This window comes from Prunus dulcis, chromosome 3 (assembly GCF_902201215.1).
Source record: "Prunus dulcis chromosome 3, ALMONDv2, whole genome shotgun sequence".
Classification (NCBI taxonomy): domain Eukaryota; kingdom Viridiplantae; phylum Streptophyta; class Magnoliopsida; order Rosales; family Rosaceae; genus Prunus; species Prunus dulcis.
In genome coordinates, this window is record NC_047652.1 from 3,407,287 (window position 1) to 3,427,927 (window position 20,641).

At 38.0% G+C, this 20,641-nt stretch overlaps 3 protein-coding genes and 1 long non-coding RNA gene across 6 annotated transcripts; 2 read left to right on the forward strand and 2 right to left on the reverse strand.

Moving 5' to 3' along the window:
- Positions 1–3,138: 3,138 nt before the first annotated feature.
- On the reverse strand, positions 3,139–6,707 carry LOC117621329 (protein RTF1 homolog). Its single transcript, XM_034351744.1, has 2 exons — positions 6,532–6,707; positions 3,139–5,715 (listed from the first exon to the last, which is right to left on the reverse strand). Exon 2 carries the CDS (start codon positions 5,668–5,670, stop codon positions 3,700–3,702), a length of 1,971 nt encoding a protein of 656 aa, XP_034207635.1. The 5' UTR covers positions 5,671–5,715; positions 6,532–6,707; the 3' UTR covers positions 3,139–3,699.
- A 382-nt stretch (positions 6,708–7,089) lies between these two features.
- LOC117621334 lies at positions 7,090–8,303 on the forward strand. Its single transcript, XR_004584908.1, has 2 exons — positions 7,090–7,168; positions 7,993–8,303. It is a non-coding gene; the product is annotated as an uncharacterized LOC117621334 (long non-coding RNA).
- A 184-nt stretch (positions 8,304–8,487) lies between these two features.
- LOC117621331 lies at positions 8,488–13,887 on the reverse strand. The gene is made up of 7 exons (XM_034351747.1): positions 13,619–13,887; positions 12,753–12,913; positions 12,032–12,121; positions 9,854–9,906; positions 9,531–9,636; positions 8,824–8,938; positions 8,488–8,710 (listed from the first exon to the last, which is right to left on the reverse strand). Exons 1-7 carry the CDS (start codon positions 13,845–13,847, stop codon positions 8,694–8,696), a joined length of 771 nt encoding a protein of 256 aa, XP_034207638.1. The 5' UTR covers positions 13,848–13,887; the 3' UTR covers positions 8,488–8,693.
- A 427-nt stretch (positions 13,888–14,314) lies between these two features.
- Positions 14,315–20,037, forward strand: LOC117621330 (DEAD-box ATP-dependent RNA helicase 20). Of its 3 annotated transcripts, XR_004584907.1 has the most exons (11): positions 14,315–14,523; positions 14,890–15,152; positions 15,575–15,754; positions 15,872–16,033; positions 16,249–16,403; positions 17,716–17,808; positions 18,039–18,124; positions 18,224–18,450; positions 19,004–19,076; positions 19,176–19,409; positions 19,824–19,891. XR_004584907.1 is itself a non-coding variant. In XM_034351746.1 (10 exons), exons 1-9 carry the CDS (start codon positions 14,468–14,470, stop codon positions 19,059–19,061), a joined length of 1,275 nt encoding a protein of 424 aa, XP_034207637.1. In that variant the 5' UTR covers positions 14,315–14,467; the 3' UTR covers positions 19,062–19,076; positions 19,176–19,413. The 3 variants fall into 3 exon arrangements, 2 of the variants coding, with proteins under 2 accessions (XP_034207637.1, XP_034207636.1); XM_034351746.1 differs by lacking the exon at positions 19,824–19,891 and having other exon boundaries at positions 19,009–19,076; positions 19,176–19,413; XM_034351745.1 differs by lacking the exon at positions 19,004–19,076 and having other exon boundaries at positions 14,316–14,523; positions 19,824–20,037.
- The last annotated feature ends 604 nt before the right edge of the window (positions 20,038–20,641 follow it).

Below are 20,641 nucleotides of genomic sequence, written 5' to 3' on the forward strand. Positions count from 1 at the left end.
TTTTTACAAAATAATTTAGTGTGTTATGTAATTTATGATGTCAGGTTGTCAATAGATTAGTGAATATAACATTTGAAATGATCCGTCAATCACGCAATGTTGTATCTTGGATGCACACAATTGTTTTGTATGGTATATCACTTCAAAACTTGGAATTGTGCACTATTCTTATGGATGAGTTTGCCACATAAAAACTTTGAAGTTATCTTATTATTTATGAATGAATTGCCATAGAGTCACATACCTATCAATATTTTGGTCCTTGGATTTGGTGGACCCAATCCTTAATCCAGTACAACAGGGATCACTATCTGTGGGCCTAATTATCTTTTATATCGTGTGAACAAATTATACTTTGTTTACCCTAACAGAGTAATTGGGCCTAGCCAGTGTTGCATCCCTTTCACTCTTTCCAAAAGCGACAGTCTAAACCGGTGAGGAGGGTGATTTTTGACACACACACAAACGGTGACAGGAGGTTTGAACCTGAGACTTCTTACATGTAAATTAAGGCTCTTTATCTACTGGGCTAGACCTGTTAGCCACTCTCCCAAGAATTCATGTAAGAACATTGAAATGTTTATATATTGAGGAACAAAGAGGGCAACAATTACCAATTTCTTGGACCACCATGCCAATAGATATACCATTTAAGGGTTAGGAAGTTTGTTTGTTTTTCTTTCAAAAAGTGCATGTCTTTCATCATCAAAGCCAGATAGTTTGGTTGCTATGCAATACTCCTCCTCCTTGTATGAATTATTGAAACTAATTAACCACTGATCTTGAATTTGTGAATCTCTTTCAGCAAGGTCTCTATTCAAATTGGGATGGGAATGCCATGCATTTAAGCTTATCCTTATTGAAAAGACCCTGGCCCTACTCTTATCACAATTTCCTGGCCATATGCCATGCACTTTTCTTGTTTCTTCTTTACTCTCATGCACACAAAACAACATGGTGATCAGCAGCTATCCATTTCAACACCATAGATTTTTATTTTTGTTTTTTGTTCAGTTTGAACGCCATAGATTTTTCATCTGCAAAGTGCCCTAATTTGGATAGGCCTATCATCCTATTCATTAAAGAGAGACTCTGAATTGCATATGAAAACCAGAGGTCTAGATTGCATATGAAGTCTCATTGTTTATCAAAATTGATCCTGCAGCATGGCCAAGAAAACTCTACAAAGTGGCAAAGAGTGAGAAGAGGAAAAGGGTCACCTTAGCCTTTGAGATTGTAATGCGACATATTCTTTTGCTTGATAAGAGCAAGGCCACATATCCACAACACCATATGATCCAAAACTTTTGGTCTTGTTGTTGGTCCTACTTGGTTTAACACAAGACAATGACATGGATTTATATCCTATGATTCCCTCATCCCCTTCTTCTTCCTACTGTTCAAGCAGTACCAGATTGAATTGGTAATTTGATTAGAAGATTAGGTTTGAATTAACTTAAAAGAAAAGACATATAAGTAATGATTTTATATATACAACTTGAATTGAACTGATTAGCATGAAAACTTTGTGTTGGTGTATGCCAACGCAGCTGCATCAGCAGCTTGAATGCGTTTGGCTATGGTTTGAGAACAGAAAGACAATTTGCTTAATTCTGAAGTTTTTTTCTTATTAATTAATATCATTATTTTTTGGAGTGTAAGCGATAATTTAAACTACATGGGATGAAAATTTCTCTATCATTATTTTTTAGAGTGTAAGCGATAATTTAAACTACATGGGATGAAAATTTCTCACACACACAACTATGATGCTGTGGAGATTTGAACCTGAGACCTCTAGTCTTCAAGTCAAGGCCCATTTCCACTGGGCTAGACCCGTTGACATATATATTTCATTTTTGAGTAGCCCAAAAGCGGTTGCTTAATTAAAGAATTGAAGGTTATCTAATCACTTCTATCCATTTATTAGATGATTAGTTATGTCCCCTTCCCCTACTCGTCATCATCAACCATAACAATTTCTTTTATATAATATGAATCCATTCCATGTCTTGCATTTTGGCCATAATTGCATGTTTTCTTTATCAAAAGACATTCATATTCTGAGTAGCAGTAGTTGAAGCATCCTAATCAAATTGATTAAATAGTTGGGCTGCAAGTAACATGCACGCACTTGATGAGAATCACAAATGTGAAATCACCAATTCCAATATAGTGATTTGTGCTAGAAGGATAGCCATGACACATCAACAAGAATGGTGGGACCATTAGGTGACAAAAAAGATACAAGCAGTTTTTTTTACAAGTAAGATCAAAGGTGAACTTTTGGATACCCCAATAACTCATGATCTTATCATCATGGATGAGTTTTCTTCATGCATCTATCTTCATCTCAGAAAGTGATATCTCAACAAGAAAAGTTATTTTAAGCAAATAGAGATCTCTGCACCAATCTTGTGTTTAGAATCGTATAAAGTTTAAGACATTATTTTGGCACTGGAGAAAAAAAAGCACTTATAACCACTTTTGTCTCTCTATTATTTAAATGCAGTATCAGTCACTATACTGAATACTGAAAGCTGTAAAATTATAAAGGAGATTGGTTTTGAAATAATGGAACTAAATTTCAAAGATTTTTTGAAAATGGAGATGAAATCACATCTATGCGACTCTGTCAACATGATGTCTTTTTGTTTTTGTTTTTATTTTTGAGAAAATGATATTTTAACTATTGAAGAGGAGTATCGAACTTAGATACAAGGGACGAACACACAACCTTAACCAGCTCCCCTGACTCACATGCTATCACCATAATGTCATTGTTTCTTAAGAGATTGGTTCCCACCCCATGTTCGAAACATTGTGCATCTTTGGTCAATGCCACAAGATGGACCATGGGCTCAACCTCAACCATCCAAACCCCAAAATCCACTTAACAAAGTTGTTAATAAGTTTTGAGCTATGGGCTAGGACCCCGAGAGTGGTACTGGGTCCATATGGATCATGGGTCAAATCAATATCAAATCCTCTTTTAAAATTAACGCACATTTAATTATCCCAGCCCCTATCACTGTTATCAATATCAAATGCGATCATGCATATGATAAAGAGGGAAAAATAATACTTAGATGGCATTTGGGATTTGCTCAAAAACCCAGGATTTTGCTCAAAATTGTCTGTACGGTGAATACAAAAACATATGTTGAGTACATGACTGTTCTGCTATATCCTAAACAAAATCTCCCAGTTACAGACAGTATCGCTAAAACTAAACAAATTTGGGAAGACTTCCGCTTACGATACAAACAGAACATAACAGCTTATTTCGGTTCAATCTTCATTAACTAGGAGGCTTGCCTGCCAAGAATAACAAGTTAAAAATTAACCCACACAAGTTATAATTACATCGACAAAACAGAACCACATTATACAGATACCAAATATCACAAGCTGTATTTCCTTGGATCTCTTCCGAGTTCCAACAAATAAATCACACGAACCTGATCTTTTATTTTAAATTAGAAATCAAGACCTCTTATGATGACATCACCTGACTGAGTACTCAAAAGACCAGAACACAGGCACACTGTCTCTCCCACTTGAAACAAGTGTATTTATTTAAAGCTTTAACTTCCAAGAACAAGCTTCGCCTTTGAAAACCAGCACCACCAATTCAGTTTGTTGCTGAAGATGATGTGTGTTGCCTCTATCGTTGCAGCTTGGCTGGAGCATTGCATTTCAGAGTAGCCCCATTCTTCTCTTGTAGTCGCTAACTGTAAGTGTCAGCGCATGCCTCCTCCCATCATTCTCTGGGACTCGGCACCCAACTGTTGCTTCTATTCTCTGTTTTCTGGCCAGGAATCCTTCCTGAGCTCCTTGTGGCCCACCAAACTTCTGAAGAGTAGCCAATGATATGGGCAGCTCAAAATTGTGCATTAGATTTGACTCTGTTCCAAAATCAACAGGAGCACTCGTATCAATCAACTTCCCTGCACCAGCTGCAGCTTCCAAAGCCGCTGCAGTAGCTGCCATGCCAGCCCGTACTGCTCCTACCACTGCTGTTCCATTACTTTCTATATCTGCCAAGGCACCATCAGCATCCACAATTGCTTCTGCCTCCCCTTTTTGTTCACCAGGCTTTGACACATAGTAATTCCTTGACCTAGTCCATCTCCTTGAAAATGGATCATAACCGGCCTCCCCCGCTTTCAAACCCGTCTTCACAGGTTTTAATTCTGATGCATTCTTGAAATTTTCAACCCTGTTCTTTCTGTTCATCTCAGCAAGCCTAACAGCCTTGCTATCTTTCCCCTGTGATTGCCGTCGTGCTTCTAATTGCTGCAATCTTGTCTTGATCCTCTCCACTTCTGCATCATCATGCTTACTTTGTGCAACTTCCAACTCCCTCCTCAACCGGTCCTTCTCAAGCGCGATGTTTAATGGCCTTGATGAAGCAGATTTTTTCTCCTCTATCATCTGCTTCACAGTTGCGGCTGAGTAGACAAATGTATTGATTTTTTTTATGGCCTCCTTCTTTTCTAGCACATCCTGTTTGCTCGGCAACCGGCCACCACTTCTCTCCACCTCTCTAACCCACTGTTTAAACTCCTCCTCCAGAGGTGCAGAGTCTGAAATCATAGCCATCTGCCACCTGGCAGCAGAGTTCTCATTGCCCCAAACAACATTCAGATACTTGTGTGTGGTTTTATTCTCTAGTTTGTACTTCCGATCAGGATCTGAAGCGTCAACATTCCGGACCATGCAGAGCCTATAGATAGGCCCAGACTTTGACCTCCCAATTCCAACCCTCACAAAGCAACCCACAATTAACTCTTCAAAGAATGGCTCCATTAACCACTTTGCAAGTTTTGACCTTCGAATGGTAATTTCCTTTATATCATCAAACGTTAGTCCCTCTGACCTTTCATCATCACTGTCCATCATTGGATCTTCCCCTGTCGATCCATCATCTTCACTATGTGACCGACTGTCACTATCACTCTGACTAGAGCTACTACGACCCACTGCAGTGAAGGATTTCCTGGTCATGTGTGAGAAACTTCGACTGCCTGAACTTCCTCGAGAAGCATCTCTCAATTTGCGGTGAGCCTCAGGGTCCTGTTGCTTCAAACGTTTTGCTCGTAACTCATTCAATGCGTCATCCTTGGCAGCTGCCCTGTCAGCAGATCTGGCTGATGAACGCACTCGAGAGGATGGAAGAGGTGGAGTCTCTTTCCTGGAATGCGTGGTCTTCCCTTTATCCCACTTTGGCCTGAATTTCTCCTTTAAACTCTTGTCATCTTTCTTCTGTGCTCTATCAGACAGAATTAGCTCTCTTTGCAGTTCAGACATTTCAGCAAGCTTTCGCCTGTCATCTTCATCCTTGTAAAGATCACTGCCAACATCAGATTCATTGCTGTCACCTCCACGATCAGACCCACTATCGTTATAATCACCTTCTTCCTGGCTGCCCTGTTCATCATCCATTTCTGTAGGGTCCAGCCTCTTCTTCAAAGGAACTTGAGTTCCAGAGGGCTTCCTGCTTGCATAGCCACGACCATCATCCGAGTCATCACCCCTGGAGTCACTTCCTCCATCAGAATATGAACCCCCGCGCCTCCTCCTAGATGATGAATGTGAATGTCGGCTTTTCCCTGCTGAACTTGTTCTTCCTGCAGCCTCCAAGAGCAAATTTTCTAAGTCTGCCATTTTCTGCTGTGCCTTCTTGTATGTTTTGATCTTTTACACACGTTCCTGAATAACTCAAAAAGTCAGTGTTTGGAAAAAAAGATGAACGCATTAATATACTTTTATTGTTTGCATGAACTTCTGATATGATTGATATGATCAAATAATGTACCAACAGTTGGTGAGTAATTTTATTTCCATCTATTAGCTAAAAATTACTTCAACCGAATAGTAAACACATGTGGGATATATATATATATATATAGATTGTGAAAGGTGAAAAAAGCTCTAAGATCGCGAAAACCTCCCTTATATACACATAAATTATACTAAATGTATGAGCTTTTTGCTAAAAATTACAATCTGTAATGGAGTCCAACGTAATTGTCTCTAAAATCCTCTTATATCAAATTGTATTTGTGCACTTGTAGCCTAACTTATCAGAATTGGTCAACAAGCATCTCCACAGGTCCATGTTGATTCAAGTATCAGAATGAGCTTATATATCCAGCACATCAACAAAACAAATGAAATAAAATCGATATTTCACAAAAGAACCTAAAGATGCAAACAGCTCAATTCATAAGAATACAAGGAATCAAATTGATTAACACCACCAAAGGCAGAACCGAAAAGCCCAACTTAACCAAACGACTCAAAATCCGAAAACCAACAACTCTCTCTCTCCAACAGCTTCAGCAAATTCGTAGAGAAGCCACTCAAATTCATATCCAACCCACCAAGTTAACCGAACCCAGAATGCAAATCTAAACAAATTCACCAAATTTATGGCAAACATTCAAAAATCATGCCAAATAGAACAGAGATATACCAAACGATACAGAATGAAATAGAGATAAAAGAGTAGAACTGTGTCGATACCTGAGCCGAGAGAGGGTCAGGGCCAATACGTCGTCGATCGGAGAGAGAGAGAGAGAGAGAGAGAGAGAGAGAGAGAGAAGCCCAGACCAAGGTCCGCCGTGATATCAGAGACTGTCCCTTACGCGAAAGTAGCACCCATCTAGCGGTTTAGAATTAGATTTAGGAAGTACACGGAAACGACATAGCCATTGACAATGCGTGGCGCCATTTTGAACGACATGTAGCTTCGCAAACGAGGGTTTATAAAATTCCATGAGAATTGGCCCAAATTCAAATGAAACTTTTCCAAAATGGACTCGTTTTTATTCAACTTAACTCATTTTAATTGAAAAACTTTTGCTGATTTTTTTTTTGAGATTTTCTATTTAAACTCCGCATTTTTCTTTGTTCACCGCAATACTTAAATCATTAAGCTGTAAGTTTTATTATTGTGTAAAAAGACAAAAAAGGTCATCCAACTTCATAATTAACTATAGTACATCTATACACACACCCTACACACCCCACCATTCTTCATATTAAGTTTTAAAAGCCTCATTCCAACTTTCTGTTTACAAACTCTCTCTCTCTCTCTCTCTCTCAAGTTCTCAACTCAATGTCCAAGTGTTAGAATTCCAATTACAGTTCTTAGAGAGAGGTAAAGCTGTTCTCTTTCTCTAAAAAGTATTAAATTTCGGATTTGGGGTTTCATTTGTTTGTGTTTTTTTTTGCTTGGAACAAAGAAAATTGTGGGGTTTAAATAGAAAATCTCTTGTAGTTCTTATTTTTTCAGTTTGTGGTGTATTTAAGGTAGTTTGGGAAGATAGTAGGGTTTGCTTAGAAATTATGAAAATTTAAATTAAAAGTTGAGGTGAACTAAGAGAAGATATCTTTTTTTTCCACCCAACCTTAGCCCCATTTCTTCAGCGCCGCTCAAGGGGGGAAGTGGTCACTGACCCTCCTCCCTTCCCCATAGCCCCCCTCCCTCCCTCCCTTTCTCTTCTCATTTTATGTTCTCTCCCTCCATCTTTTTCTAGTTTTTTTACCTTCTCCCCTGTCTTGGGCTTTTGGTGGAGCTGGTCTTCTTTCGGTTTGAGCATGTTTGGCTGTGTCTATGGCTCTCTTTGAGAGTTGGGTGCTTCTCCCTCTGTGGTGTCTGCTTGTGCCTTATACTATGTGCTGAGATTAAATGTCTCATGCCAATTTTGTGTCCTTGGTTCTCCACGAAACAACCCCTTCAACCAGATTTATTTCTTCCTCAATTTCTCATCCTCTTTTTATTTTATCCTCTTTCTGGATCTGGAATCTCCTTTGGGACACAACAACCATATCTATAAGCGCTTTGTCGCTCATTTCTCGGATTGTATTTAGAGCCTTTGCTACGATTCTTGCTCTGGTGCTTGCACCAATATTCTCCATTCTCTTGGGGTCGGTGTTTTGATATATACCTTGGTGTTGTGATTGGTTGTTGTTTTCTCTCAGGTGCATTGGCAGATTTAGGTGTGATGGAGAAGGTGACTTTTGGAGGAAGGTTCGAGGGCTGATGTGTTTCCGATTTTTGGGGAATATCTATTTTTGGTGGAAGATCAGTGGGTCTCTATGTGCAGCAATGCTGACCTGTGTGGTGGTGGTGTATCCCGTCCTTGTTTTAGTTTAATCTTCTCTGTTTGTAGCATTTCGTTTCTTTAACTGGCCTTTTTGGCCTTTGTATTCTCTGTTTGTTTCTTCCCCATTTATGGGTTTTGAATGAATATGATTGATTCCGACCAAAAAAACAAAAAAACTCATTTTAATTGGGTTTTCTTCCAATGTATAGGATTGTAATTTGTACATACAATTTGAAAACCCAATTAAACTGAGAAACAAGCAAATCAAAATCTACTCCTATTTTTCATTTTATTTTATCACTGGTACCCATCTCAAATGTGATCATGCATAGTCGATGCATAAAAAGGGAAAAAGAATACTTGGATGACATTTGAGAATTGCTCAAAAACCCAGGATTTTGCTCAAAATTGTCTCTATGTGAATACAAAAACATATGATATAATGAGTAGTGACTGTTCTCCTATATCCTACACAACATTTCTCAGTTACAGTATCGCTAGAAATGAACAAATTCGTACTCGGGGCAGCCTTCCGCTTACGATACAAACAGAACACCTGATTTCAGGCCATCTTCATTAACTAGGAGGCTTGCCTGCCAAGAAGAACAAGGGAAGTAAAGTAGATTGTTGAACAAATGCATGACAATAGATAGAAAAATAAAGCAGCATACTGTGTCCACAAAGGAAAAGGCTTGTGTTGACTTACCATTTACCTCCTCAGGCTCCTGTGAAATCAACCGCATAGAAGAATCAGTTGAGAATCCCAGCTTAATCATGACTTCTTCTAAACGCTCCATATTTGTCAGGTAGAGATAACCAACCTACAAACATGCAAGGTGACTTTATGTTAAACAAGACAGAAGCTAGTTCTTGACTACTGAAGTAGAAGTAATTTTGAGGATCTTAAATTTAAACAAGCATGTTGAATATTAGGGTTTAGATAGCCATCAAGAACATGCTGGATGATTCAAAATAGACTACAATTCATATGTATGCATGTCTGCTCGTATGCTTAGGTGTGCATATGTATTTATGTGGATGTGTATATTGTTATGTACATAACAATACAGCTACATCCTAAGATTTCCTGCATCTAGTAACTGTACTATGGAAAATCCCAACATGCCAATGGCCTTCAGGACAAACAGCACCTCCTCTTTTAAGAATAAAGGTAGTTTTAATTGGCCATCCAGCAATTTTATGGATTATTCTGGATAAACCGGGGAAATAGGGTCTCATACTACAAAAATCCCTACATGTGGGTGTGTTTGTTTTTGTTTTCTTTTAAATGGACATCAATTGGAACATGACACATGCACCAAACAGGGATGTCAACTTCCTTTAGGAATCCACAAGTTTAAAATTCAGATGCTGATAGTGAATCAAGGACACCACAAGGTCAAGGGCACTGACTAATGTTTCCAGTGAAGATGCTCTATTATAAACTGCCACACCAGCACGCTTTTTTGTTCGTGTTTTAGCAGCTGAACTAATATTCTTTCCCCATTTGAGAACATTCCTGAAGCAAAAATTATCAAATGACATAAGTTAGCATAACAACCACTGCACTTGAAAAATATATAATTTTATATCAGCACATCCATCATAAATTTTTTTTCAAAAAATTACCCTCCACATGATGAAGGGATCCTGCAGTTATCCTTGATTCATTTTATGATGATAGTTCTGATATACAGAACCAAGAAAAAATACAATTGGGCATGGAATCTACTGACCTTTCTTCGTCTGATAAAAAATTGTCACTCAGAAGTTTCTGGAGCAGTGCATCCTGAAATGCAAAGAACAAAAGTTTAATAGTTTCTAAATTAAAAATAAATAAAACAAATGCTGAGTTTTTCTTAGTTAACCCATTTGCGAGTCACAATAAATCTAATGTAGGAAACACATAAGCTAAAAATATTTTTGTTTTATATGGCAATTACATGGAAAAAAAAAACACAAGAAACACATTCCTTTGACAAGTATGCTCTATTCCAAAATCCTACAATTCATTGATTCTTCCGGATTCAGAGGGAAGGCAGAAGATGAGTCTATATGTTTGCACACTGATTCCGACTTCCCTGAATGTTACAACAATTCTAAATCGCCGGAGTCGAGTTCTTCTCAGCCAGGGAGAATTGATGAGGACATCTTTGTCAAACCCATTAGGGTTTACAAAAGAAAGAGATGGAAGAGGAAATCATTTAATTTCGTCTTTAAATCTGGCAATTTTGTATTCCTGCAATTAGTTTCTAACTTGTTCTCAAAGTTTTCCAGATTTTAGTAGGATTTTTAGTTTTTCCAGATTTCAGTAGGATTTGTAAGTTTCCTATTTTATTTGGATTAGGATTTCCTTCCTAGAATAAGTTTAATTTTCTTTTTCACTCTGGGGTTGGATTATTATAAATACCCCTTCTATGTAATTCATTATGGGGGTTGAGATTTGAGATATTAAGAAAAGTTTATTTTCCAGAGATTGGAGAATCCTTGGTGTGAAGCGAAGACATCTTTTCCATCTACTTTCTGTTTGTTCCTTTGTTTATGCTTGCGCTAAACTACGTCAATCTACAATTCACCTGTGTCCTACATCAAATTTGGTATCAGAGCCTGGTTTTCGTTTTCTTTGGGTTCAAATTTTTTGAGTATTTCTTGTTCTTCATGCCGTGTGTCGAGTGATGGCTCCGACTAAGCCTGGAAAGACAGACGAGCCAGTGACAGACTTTGAACGTCTTGTTCAGATGATGGAAAACATATCAAAGCAAGTGGCAGATTCGAACACTAGATCCGAAGACCGATTCAGACTCATGGAACGTTGCCTTGCAGACATAGAAGCAGCTAATCAACATGACGAAGCAAGTGTAAATGGAGAAGAGAGGAATCATGATCGACAACATCATTATAGAAGGAATGATCGAGACGGTGAGAGACATCATGATAGGAGGAATGATCGAGATGCAGAGAGACATCATGATAGGAGGTATAATCGTGACGACAAAAGACAAATTTTTTATTTGTGGCTATGAGCAAGACCGTGATGAAAAGGTGATGAGATCAGTGACACTTGATGCTCCTAATTTTGATGGTGAGCTAAATCCTAAATCATTCCTCAACTGGTTAGCCACCATGGATCGCTATTTTGAATGGCATGACATGTCTGAAGCTCGAAGGGTGAGATTTGCTAAGATAAATTGGTGGGTCAAGCTGGATTGTTTTGGACCAATGTTGAAGTACAGCTAGAGAGAGCTGGTGAAGAACCAATCATCCATTGGGGTGAGATGAAAGAGAAGGTTGAAGCAGAAATATGTACCATTATCCTATCAACAGTGTTTGTTGGACAAGTGGCAAACTCTTCGTCAAGACAACATGTCAGTTGCGGAATATATTGCAAAATTTGAGGAATTCATGTTGAGATTTGAGATATTAAGAAAAGTTTATTTTCCAGAGATTGGAGACTCCTTGGTGTGAAGTGAAGACATCTTTTCCATCTACTTTCTGTTTGTTTCTTTGTTTACGCAAACTACCTAAATCTACAATTCACCCTTGTCCTACATCAGGCACCTAGACAGCTATTGGCAGCTGAAATAGAAAGGAGTGACACATTTTATTATTTACTGTCTACAAGGACATCTCTGGGACTGAATGACTACTGATGCTGGATGCATGTCCTCAAAATAATGAAGCATTTTATTTTCTTCTTCTTTAATGTTGAGTGGTGTGGGACGTAATGAAAATAATCTTTAGGTTTATTAAAAGATTAAAAGCTAATGCAGTTCTTTGGATAGTGAACATCATTAATACGAGGGAGCACAAGAAAACAAAAATTTCAGAGACACACATCAGCATGGAGGGAACAAAATCCTTATAACACCATGACATTGCCTATATCACACAAACATTAGCACAGTATATCATACCTGTGCTTCACAACGTACAACTGCCATCACACGATCATTATATTCTTCGATACTCAGGGGAGGAAACAAAAAATGCCTGCGAACATACAGCTGCATCATAAATAGTGATGGTAAGTCATGTAGGAAGGTTAAACTTCAGAAGTAGAGTAATTATGTCAATCATAATACTGAAAACTAGGCACCATAAAGGTATATGCTTTTCTCTCATGCTCTCCAAATGATCAAAATATAGATTTGCATTCTGCATATGGCATTAAATAATCTTTAGACCTTTTACACTAAAATGCCCATACATGGGTGCATTGTTGAATAATTTCTTTGCATTTTTCAGAACAGTTTTTTTGCAATATGATCATGTTGTTTTGAATTTTTATGAACCCCTGTTCCTGTGCTAGGGATCCCTGGACCTGTTGGTGTGCAGTTCTGCTACTTACTAATCCATCTTCGTGTCTGAATACAAATGCCTCCACCGTAATGGTGGCGCTTCCATATGTGCACACAGAAGCACATCACTCATCTTAACGTCAAAGACTAATCAATATAAACTTCAGAACAAAATATTATGCCCCCCTTGCTGATGGTATCTTTTGGGGATTTTGGTCCTGTAATGATGCACATGTTCAATACAAAATTTACAGTTACATGCGTCCTGAATATTGGTTATGTGCAGTTGCATATAGTAAAACAAATGGCACAAAACTAACTTGAAACTGAAACACACCTCGTAAATGCAATCACCAATATAAGCTAATGATGCCGCATTGAGTACAGACCGAGGCTTCTGTACCTTTGGAGGACTAGGCAGACGCTTCTGTACCTTTGATGGACTGGGCACCCATCGCTCATAGCCCAAGTATAACTCATCGGTTCGTACTGTTTCCTCTGCAAAATAATATTGCTAAAGACCATTACCACAATGCTTCATACATGAACATCGGTATTAAAGGAATAAGAGAAACATCGTGAAAAATAACTAATTAAAAAAAATTAGGCGGTTATCTCACAAAATGAAGGTTTCAATCTTATATTTGTCAAGCTTATCACCTAAATTCACGAAAACTATATATACACGGGACTTACAAAAACCTGCAATTCTTGGTAAAATCCCATGAAATTGTGCTTACTCAGCTATTTTTCTTATCCAAGCTGACTTTAATTCTTTTGAGAAACGAAAACAGCATAACACAGAAAACTGAGAACCCAATTTTTATTATCTTTCCGCAGTTTTCCCAACAACCGAGCAATCATTTAGGTAAGCAAAACTCACTTTTTCATTAATCAAACCAACAGAATTCAAGCACTCTCTCAAATTTTCTCATTTCCTTTTCAATTTTATCAGTATTGAAATGAGCAGCTCAAACTAAACATTTAAGGACCCAGCAGAGACAGAAAAATCTTAACTGAGAAATGTTTTCATTTCCCATAATCATAAACAACAAAACCCACAACAATTCTAGTACTCTCTAACGTTTTATCATATTATCCTCAACTTTCTCAGCAACCCAGAAGCACAAAACCCAAAAATTGGCATAGTCAAACAAACCCAGAAGAGAACGAGCACGCAGAAAGAATTGGTGAATGGAATACCTTGAGCTGGGCGTTTGAGAAGGTCAAAAACGGAGGTAGTTGTGGCAGTTAGGGTGACAGTTGGAGGGGTTTTGGCGGTGCCGGTAGCAGGGCTGGGGTTTTCGGGTTTGGGTATCTTTCTCGGGGCGTTGCGGTTGTATGAGAGTCTTTGTTGTGTATCCAATGAAGCTCTCACTGTCACTACTCTCACACCCATCGCTGAAGAAGAAGCCACTGATAGAGTTTGCATACTTCCTCTCTTGCTTCCTCGAGTGGGAGAAGCTCCAAAATCCAAATGAACCGGATTTCTTTATACTTTTTATATTTTATTTTAAACTATTTTATTTTATTTTTAAAAATAGTATAGCCGAGCGGCGATACTGCTTTTTTAAAAAACAGTAGAGCCGCGCGGCTACACTTTGTTTTTTATTTTTTAGAAGTATAGCCGCGCGGCTATACTATTTTTGACACGTGGCGCCTATGGCTAGGCTGGTTTTTGTTTTTTTAAAAATAGTATAGCCGCGCGGCTATACTTGGTTTTTTAAAGCGAGTATTATATTGGGCCGGGTCCATAGTTTCTACTACAACAACGACATGTCGTACCAGTACCAGAAACTAATGCCACATTTGGCGGTTGTGCTTACACTTGTCTTATCCTTAGTGGCTCATCTAACCACTGAGAAACACATCCACGCAGCTTAGCATACAACGAGCTGCAGAGAATCAGAGAAGAAAGGACCAGGGAGAGCTTTGGCCTTTTTGGTGCTCGGTAGCTGTTTCCTTGTTCGAAAAGCTGCTCCTAAAACCCTCAAAAATTCCCTGTGATAATCTCACCCAGGGGGTGACGCACAGCAGCAGCAACACATCGTCATGAGCCGCTATGACAGCCGCTCCGGCGACCCCACTTCGTACCGTGACCGGAAAAGGTAAACCCTCTTTGATTCTCTCATATATGTATGTATACGCGTATATCTATGAATGCTTATAGTTATAGGTCACTTTGCACAATGTGTATATGTATTTGATTGGTAATTTTCTTTTGTTCAAGTTTGCCCAAGTGATAATTAAATATGGTTTGTGGGTTACTCTCTCTGTCTATTTCATTTGCCTGAATTTATTGTTTTTCTCAGTTACCCTTTGTTACGCTGCGCTTAAGTTTACCATATTTACATTTGCTAATGCTACATGGTTGTGTTTCTTCGGTGTCCCCAAGACAAAACTTAATTTGTTTCTGAGTTTCATTTACATTTACTGGGTTTTCTCAAATTTGTGTAAATTCTGCGGTGTTTTAGTGATTCGGGGTTTGGTGTGACCGGCTACGGTGGCTCAGCACGGTCTTCGTCAAGCAAGAAGGATTATGATGGTGCTGAGTCACCGAGGAAATTTGATTTGGATGGATTGACACCTTTCGAGAAGAATTTCTATGTTGAGTCACCTGAAGTGGAAAGAATGTCGGAGAAGGAGGTTGAGGACTATAGGCAACGGAGGGAAATTACTATTGAAGGCCGTGATGTTCCAAAGCCGATCAAGAGTTTCCGTGACACTGGGTTTCCGGGTATATTTTCGTATTTTCTTATAGAAACATGTATTTTTATCTTTTGAGGTTTCACATTGATTCATTCTGAATATATGCTATAGAAAACATATAATATTTCGTCTATCCTGAAAATCTTTATAATTCACCCACAAAAAAAAAAAAAAAAAAAAAAAAAGATAACTTAGTTGGAGAATTTTGATGGAGAGCAGTGGTGCTATACTTTCCAATTATCAGTAGTTTAGGTCCAGCTATGCCTGTGCTACATTATTCTTTCGCCTAACACTGCAACGAATGAGATGACCTATATGATATGTTCAGATTCGTTGTTGGAAATTAGTTGTCATACACTGTAACGAACGAGATGACCTATATGATATGTTCAGATTCGTTGTTTTCTTTCTTAAAGTCTACTTACTGGAATGGTTCCTCTTGGGCCACAGAATACGTTTTGGAAGAAGTTACAAAGGCTGGATTTGTTGAACCTACACCAATTCAAGCTCAAGGATGGCCCATGGCTTTGAAGGGTCGTGATCTCATTGGTATTGCTGAAACAGGATCTGGGAAGACACTAGCCTACCTGTTGCCTGCAATTGTCCATGTCAATGCCCAGCCAATTCTATGTATGGAATCGTTAAGACAATTAAGTTATTGAATCTTCATTGATTTATTCTTTTACATTTTAAATATGATTTGGTATTGGTCAGGCATAAGTTTTTAATTTTATAATATTTGTTTAGCTCCTGGAGATGGCCCAATAGTATTAGTTTTAGCTCCAACCCGTGAGCTCGCTGTTCAAATCCAACAAGAGGCTACTAAATTTGGCTCGTCTTCAAAAATTAAAAGCACATGCATATATGGCGGGGTTCCAAAGGGACCTCAAGTTCGTGATCTGCAGAGGGGTATGTGGCGAACTTAGTTTTACATGGTATTGCTGTTGTCCTACTGTACCTTTTATGTATCATAGATTATGTACTTGATATCCTGTTATGGGCATTGATATCATGGCTAAGATGACTTATCACTCCATTTAGATGTAGGTGGTGAATAAAACAGCATTTCTTGTTTCAGTAATTTCTTATTCTTCCTGTTGATGTCATTCCTATTTCTGGATCAGGAGTTGAGATTGTAATTGCTACACCTGGGAGGTTGATTGATATGATAGAGTCGCATCATACCAACTTGCGAAGGGTCACATACCTTGTGTTGGATGAGGCCGATCGGATGCTAGACATGGGGTTTGACCCACAGATACGGAAAATTGTTTCTCAGGTTTGAGATTTTACATTTCTGTGTTAAAGTGACTTAGAATATATACCACTTTTATATGTGTACTACGAAGATTTATTACTTATTTTTGGCTCCCCTTTCCAAAGCCTTTCTTTGTTTATTTATAAAATATTGTGTAGTTTTTGATACCCACCAATGTTAATTTGGACTTCTGATTTCTTTAAAAGCTGGAAAAAGATTAGTGAATCTTCAACTTGGCTCAGAAAAACTCTTCGGCAGTTATAATTCCAAAGTTATTACTCTTGGTTTGATTTCTTAGAAAATAGATTCTAAACTTTGTAACCCAGGTAAGGCTTGTTTAGATAAAACATGTACTACCAGTTTGGAGCTCTAAGTACCTTGAGACAGTTGTGGGTCATTCGAAAGTTATCCTTACTAGAGATAGTGTAAGGATAGGGTATTCTTACCAAACATCTGTAAACAGGCCGCAAAGTTTTAGAATGTGAACGATAATGTGGGGTCAGTGTCTTGGTGAAAAGATATGGTGTGTGAAGATATGTGCTTTTGTGTGGTGGCAATGGGACGCATGTCTGTTTTGGCGTTTTCTCTACCCCAATCGTTATTTTTGGTAGCCATGGTTGCAAAGATACAGTTTCTTTTATAATTATCCTGTCTTTAGTTTCTTTTTGCCAGGAACTTAGGTAATATGTACGTGCTCAACAATTTGTGTTTTCTATTACATTTCTAACTAAATAAATGCCATTGAAAAACATTGTGCCTCAAATGAGAATAATGGTGATGATTATTGATGTCATCTTAATCATGAGGTTTTGTTTTTATAAAACATGTTGAGAACTTTCTGGTGAATACAATTCCAAGCAGCACATGCAGTATATGTGGTTTGTTTGTTATAAAATAGTCAGGACTTTGTGTTTCAAACTTTCTTGAGCTATTGAGCATCACAAAACAAGATTAAGTGTGCATGCTTATGTTCCTGTATGGTCACTGGTGTCATCAAGAAGTTTCTGTATCTATGAGGTTAGATTCATATTTACTTTTAATATTTTGATTGCTTTTTCTCGGCTAAACCAATATGCAAGTCCTTGAGAAGAGACTTGTACCATTTGCACTTTGCTCTTGTTCAATAATGAGGTTTATATCTTGATGTAAGTACACATAAGTGAAGTCAAACTAGGTAGGTCAAATCACCCTGCATAAAGCTGCATCCTTAATCATCTCTAGAAATGAGCAAATATGAATTTTTCCTGCATCTCTCTCTCTCTCTCTCTCTCTCTCGCATAGTTTACGTTTAGTTGAAATTTTCCATTGTTCTCTAATGTTTCATTTAATGCAGATTCGCCCAGACCGTCAAACATTATACTGGAGTGCTACCTGGCCAAAGGAGGTTGAACAACTGGCGAGGCAGTTCCTTTACAACCCATACAAAGTACTCTATCTTGCTTTTAGTATAGAAGTGCTCTTCATCTACTAGGACACAATCTTCAACTTTTTGCGTCACTTTGTCATCTTCAATTATTGTTACTGCATGAAATTGGTAGTTTTAAATACCCTCTTTTCTTTCTATCATGTGATTGCAATAGTTCTGTTGGATGTATGTTCTTATGCATAATACTAATATGCCAATAATTAATTTACATCCTTTTGGATGTTGAACAGGTGATAATAGGTTCTCCAGATTTGAAAGCTAACCATGCGATCCGCCAAATTGTTGACATCATTACAGAAAATCAGAAATATAACAAGTAGGGTGCAGTCTATGTTGTTATGGTTTCTAACTTTCATATGGTTAGTCTTGAGCTACTTTCTGCAGGTTATATATCTGATTTCTTTCAATTTAACAGACTGGTAAAGTTGCTTGAGGATATCATGGATGGCAGCAGAATACTGATATTCATGGATACTAAGAAAGGATGTGATCAGATCACTCGGCAGCTCCGCATGGATGGTTGGCCTGCTCTCTCAATTCATGGAGACAAAAGTCAAGCAGAAAGGGATTGGGTCCTCTCTGAGTTTAAAGCCGGCAAGAGCCCCATAATGACTGCAACAGATGTTGCTGCTCGTGGTCTAGGTATGGAAATAATTTCTTTTAAGTTTGTCAAAAGACTTGAAAAGAATTCTTGTTTTGTGTAAACTTCGGAAAATGTCAAACCCCCACCCCGGACACCATTTCATTTTGCTCTTTCCTATGTTTTATCTTTTATGATTTTACGATATTTTCTTTTATTTGCACTTCTTTGTTATTTATTAATTTTTTATTTATCTATTGAAAGATGCTATTCTTCCCAACTAACAATTTCTATTTGTTTCCCATCTGGGATGAGACCCACTCCAAGAAGAAGATTACTATTTTCTGATTAATAAGGCTATTTATCCATATTTGAAGTATCTGTACCAAAATTTAGACTGCATCGAGTCCTTTCTGTTCTCATTCATCTGACCTATGAGGATGGTATCAACATGATTGTACTGAAACAAATATTTATTACACGTTAGTTTGTTTAAAACTATTACCATCCACATTTGGCTGGATGGTAGGTTTCCATATGAAACCTATCCTTCCTCCTCTTAGGTTTTGGTGGTAATCATCTCTGCCCATGAATAATTGTTTCCCTTTGAGCCAGGTAAGGTTTTGGCGTGCATCGGATTTGCCTTTGGGCTTTGGTAGGCAAAAACTGCTAACATTGGGGTGCATAGGTGTGTTAACCTAGCAGAATTTCTTGAATGTACTTAACCCATGAATTGGTCTTCGACCTCGTTTCTAATCCCTTTGTGTCGTGCTTGATTTGGTTGCAGATGTGAAGGATGTGAAATTTGTTATTAACTATGATTTTCCTGGATCCCTTGAGGATTATGTTCACCGCATTGGCCGAACTGGAAGAGCTGGGGCAAAAGGAACAGCATACACGTTTTTCACAGCTGCTAATGCTAGGTTCGCAAAGGAACTTATTGCCTTGCTCGAGGAAGCTGGACAGAAGGTCAGTCCTGAATTGGCAGCAATGGGCCGCGGTGCACCTCCTCCCCCTTCAGGTCAGTTAGTCTGGACGCTAGAGAAAATCTTTGTGGACACGTATGTACATGCATTTGGGTGCATAAGAACTGTGGGTCAATGGTATAGAAATAGAATGGGGGATGCCTCTTTTCATGTTTAGGTTACCCTGTCTTACCTTCTCCCTGTGTATTGGATGTCAGTGTCTAGATAGGGTATTGGTGATAAATAAAGCACAAATATATGGCGCTTCTACAAGAAAAAAAAGAAGGAAAGAAAGAAAACATTTTCCAGTATGTTTTAGGTAGCATGAACTATGTTTTCTTTAATCTGTTTACTACAGTTTGTGATGAAATTTTAATTTTGGAATGATGGATGCATGTCTATTTTCCTTTGATGAGAGGTTAATTAAAGACTCCTAAAATTGTTTTGTGTTGTCACTTGTAATTGATCAGGTCATGGCGGTTTTCGAGATCGCGGTCGGGGTTACGGTGGAGGTCGTCCTTGGAACTGATTCATGATGATCTTGGATATGGCAATGACATTGTATTCTGTTCAGAAAACAGGAAAAACTTGTATGAATACTGACTGACTAGGATGTAGGAGAACAAATATCTTATGTTCATTATTAAAAAAAAGAAAAAAAGAATTTTAGAGTTTGTTCGTGACGGTTCTGGTTTTGTTTTTATCTTCAACGTATACATAAAGCCTTAGAGATAAAACATTCAAAATCTCACAAATTGTTATGGGGTACATGAAAATACCAAAAAAGAAGACACTTTATTATTATTATTTTTAGAATCTTTCCTATTGAGAGGGGTGAAAATTTATTAAAGTCAAACACACTACACGGATACTAAAATTCGAATCCAGGATCTTTCATGGGAAAGTAATAGCTCCAAATTACTAAATTAGTGGTCATTTGCAATAAGTAAGAATAAAATAGTGCATTTACAATTTGTTTAAATTGAAATAAATAAATCAATGTTGTGTTTGCACTTGAAGTCCTATGTTGGACTCCCCCTTCCCCCTTTCCTTAATATTGCTTGTATTTAAAAAATATACTTTAAAAAAAAAAAACCTATAAGTCCTTTCATGTATTTTTCTTTTAAAAAAATTATAAAACCCAATCTTCTGAAAATAAAAAGAACAAAAAAAGTTCAATGGGCATACGCCAGACGAGACGAGAGAGGCTTGGGCGGCTGATGTGGGCTTAAATTTCAAGTTGGGTTTGAGCTTGGACTAGAACTGAACCCCTTCATCAGCCTGGTCC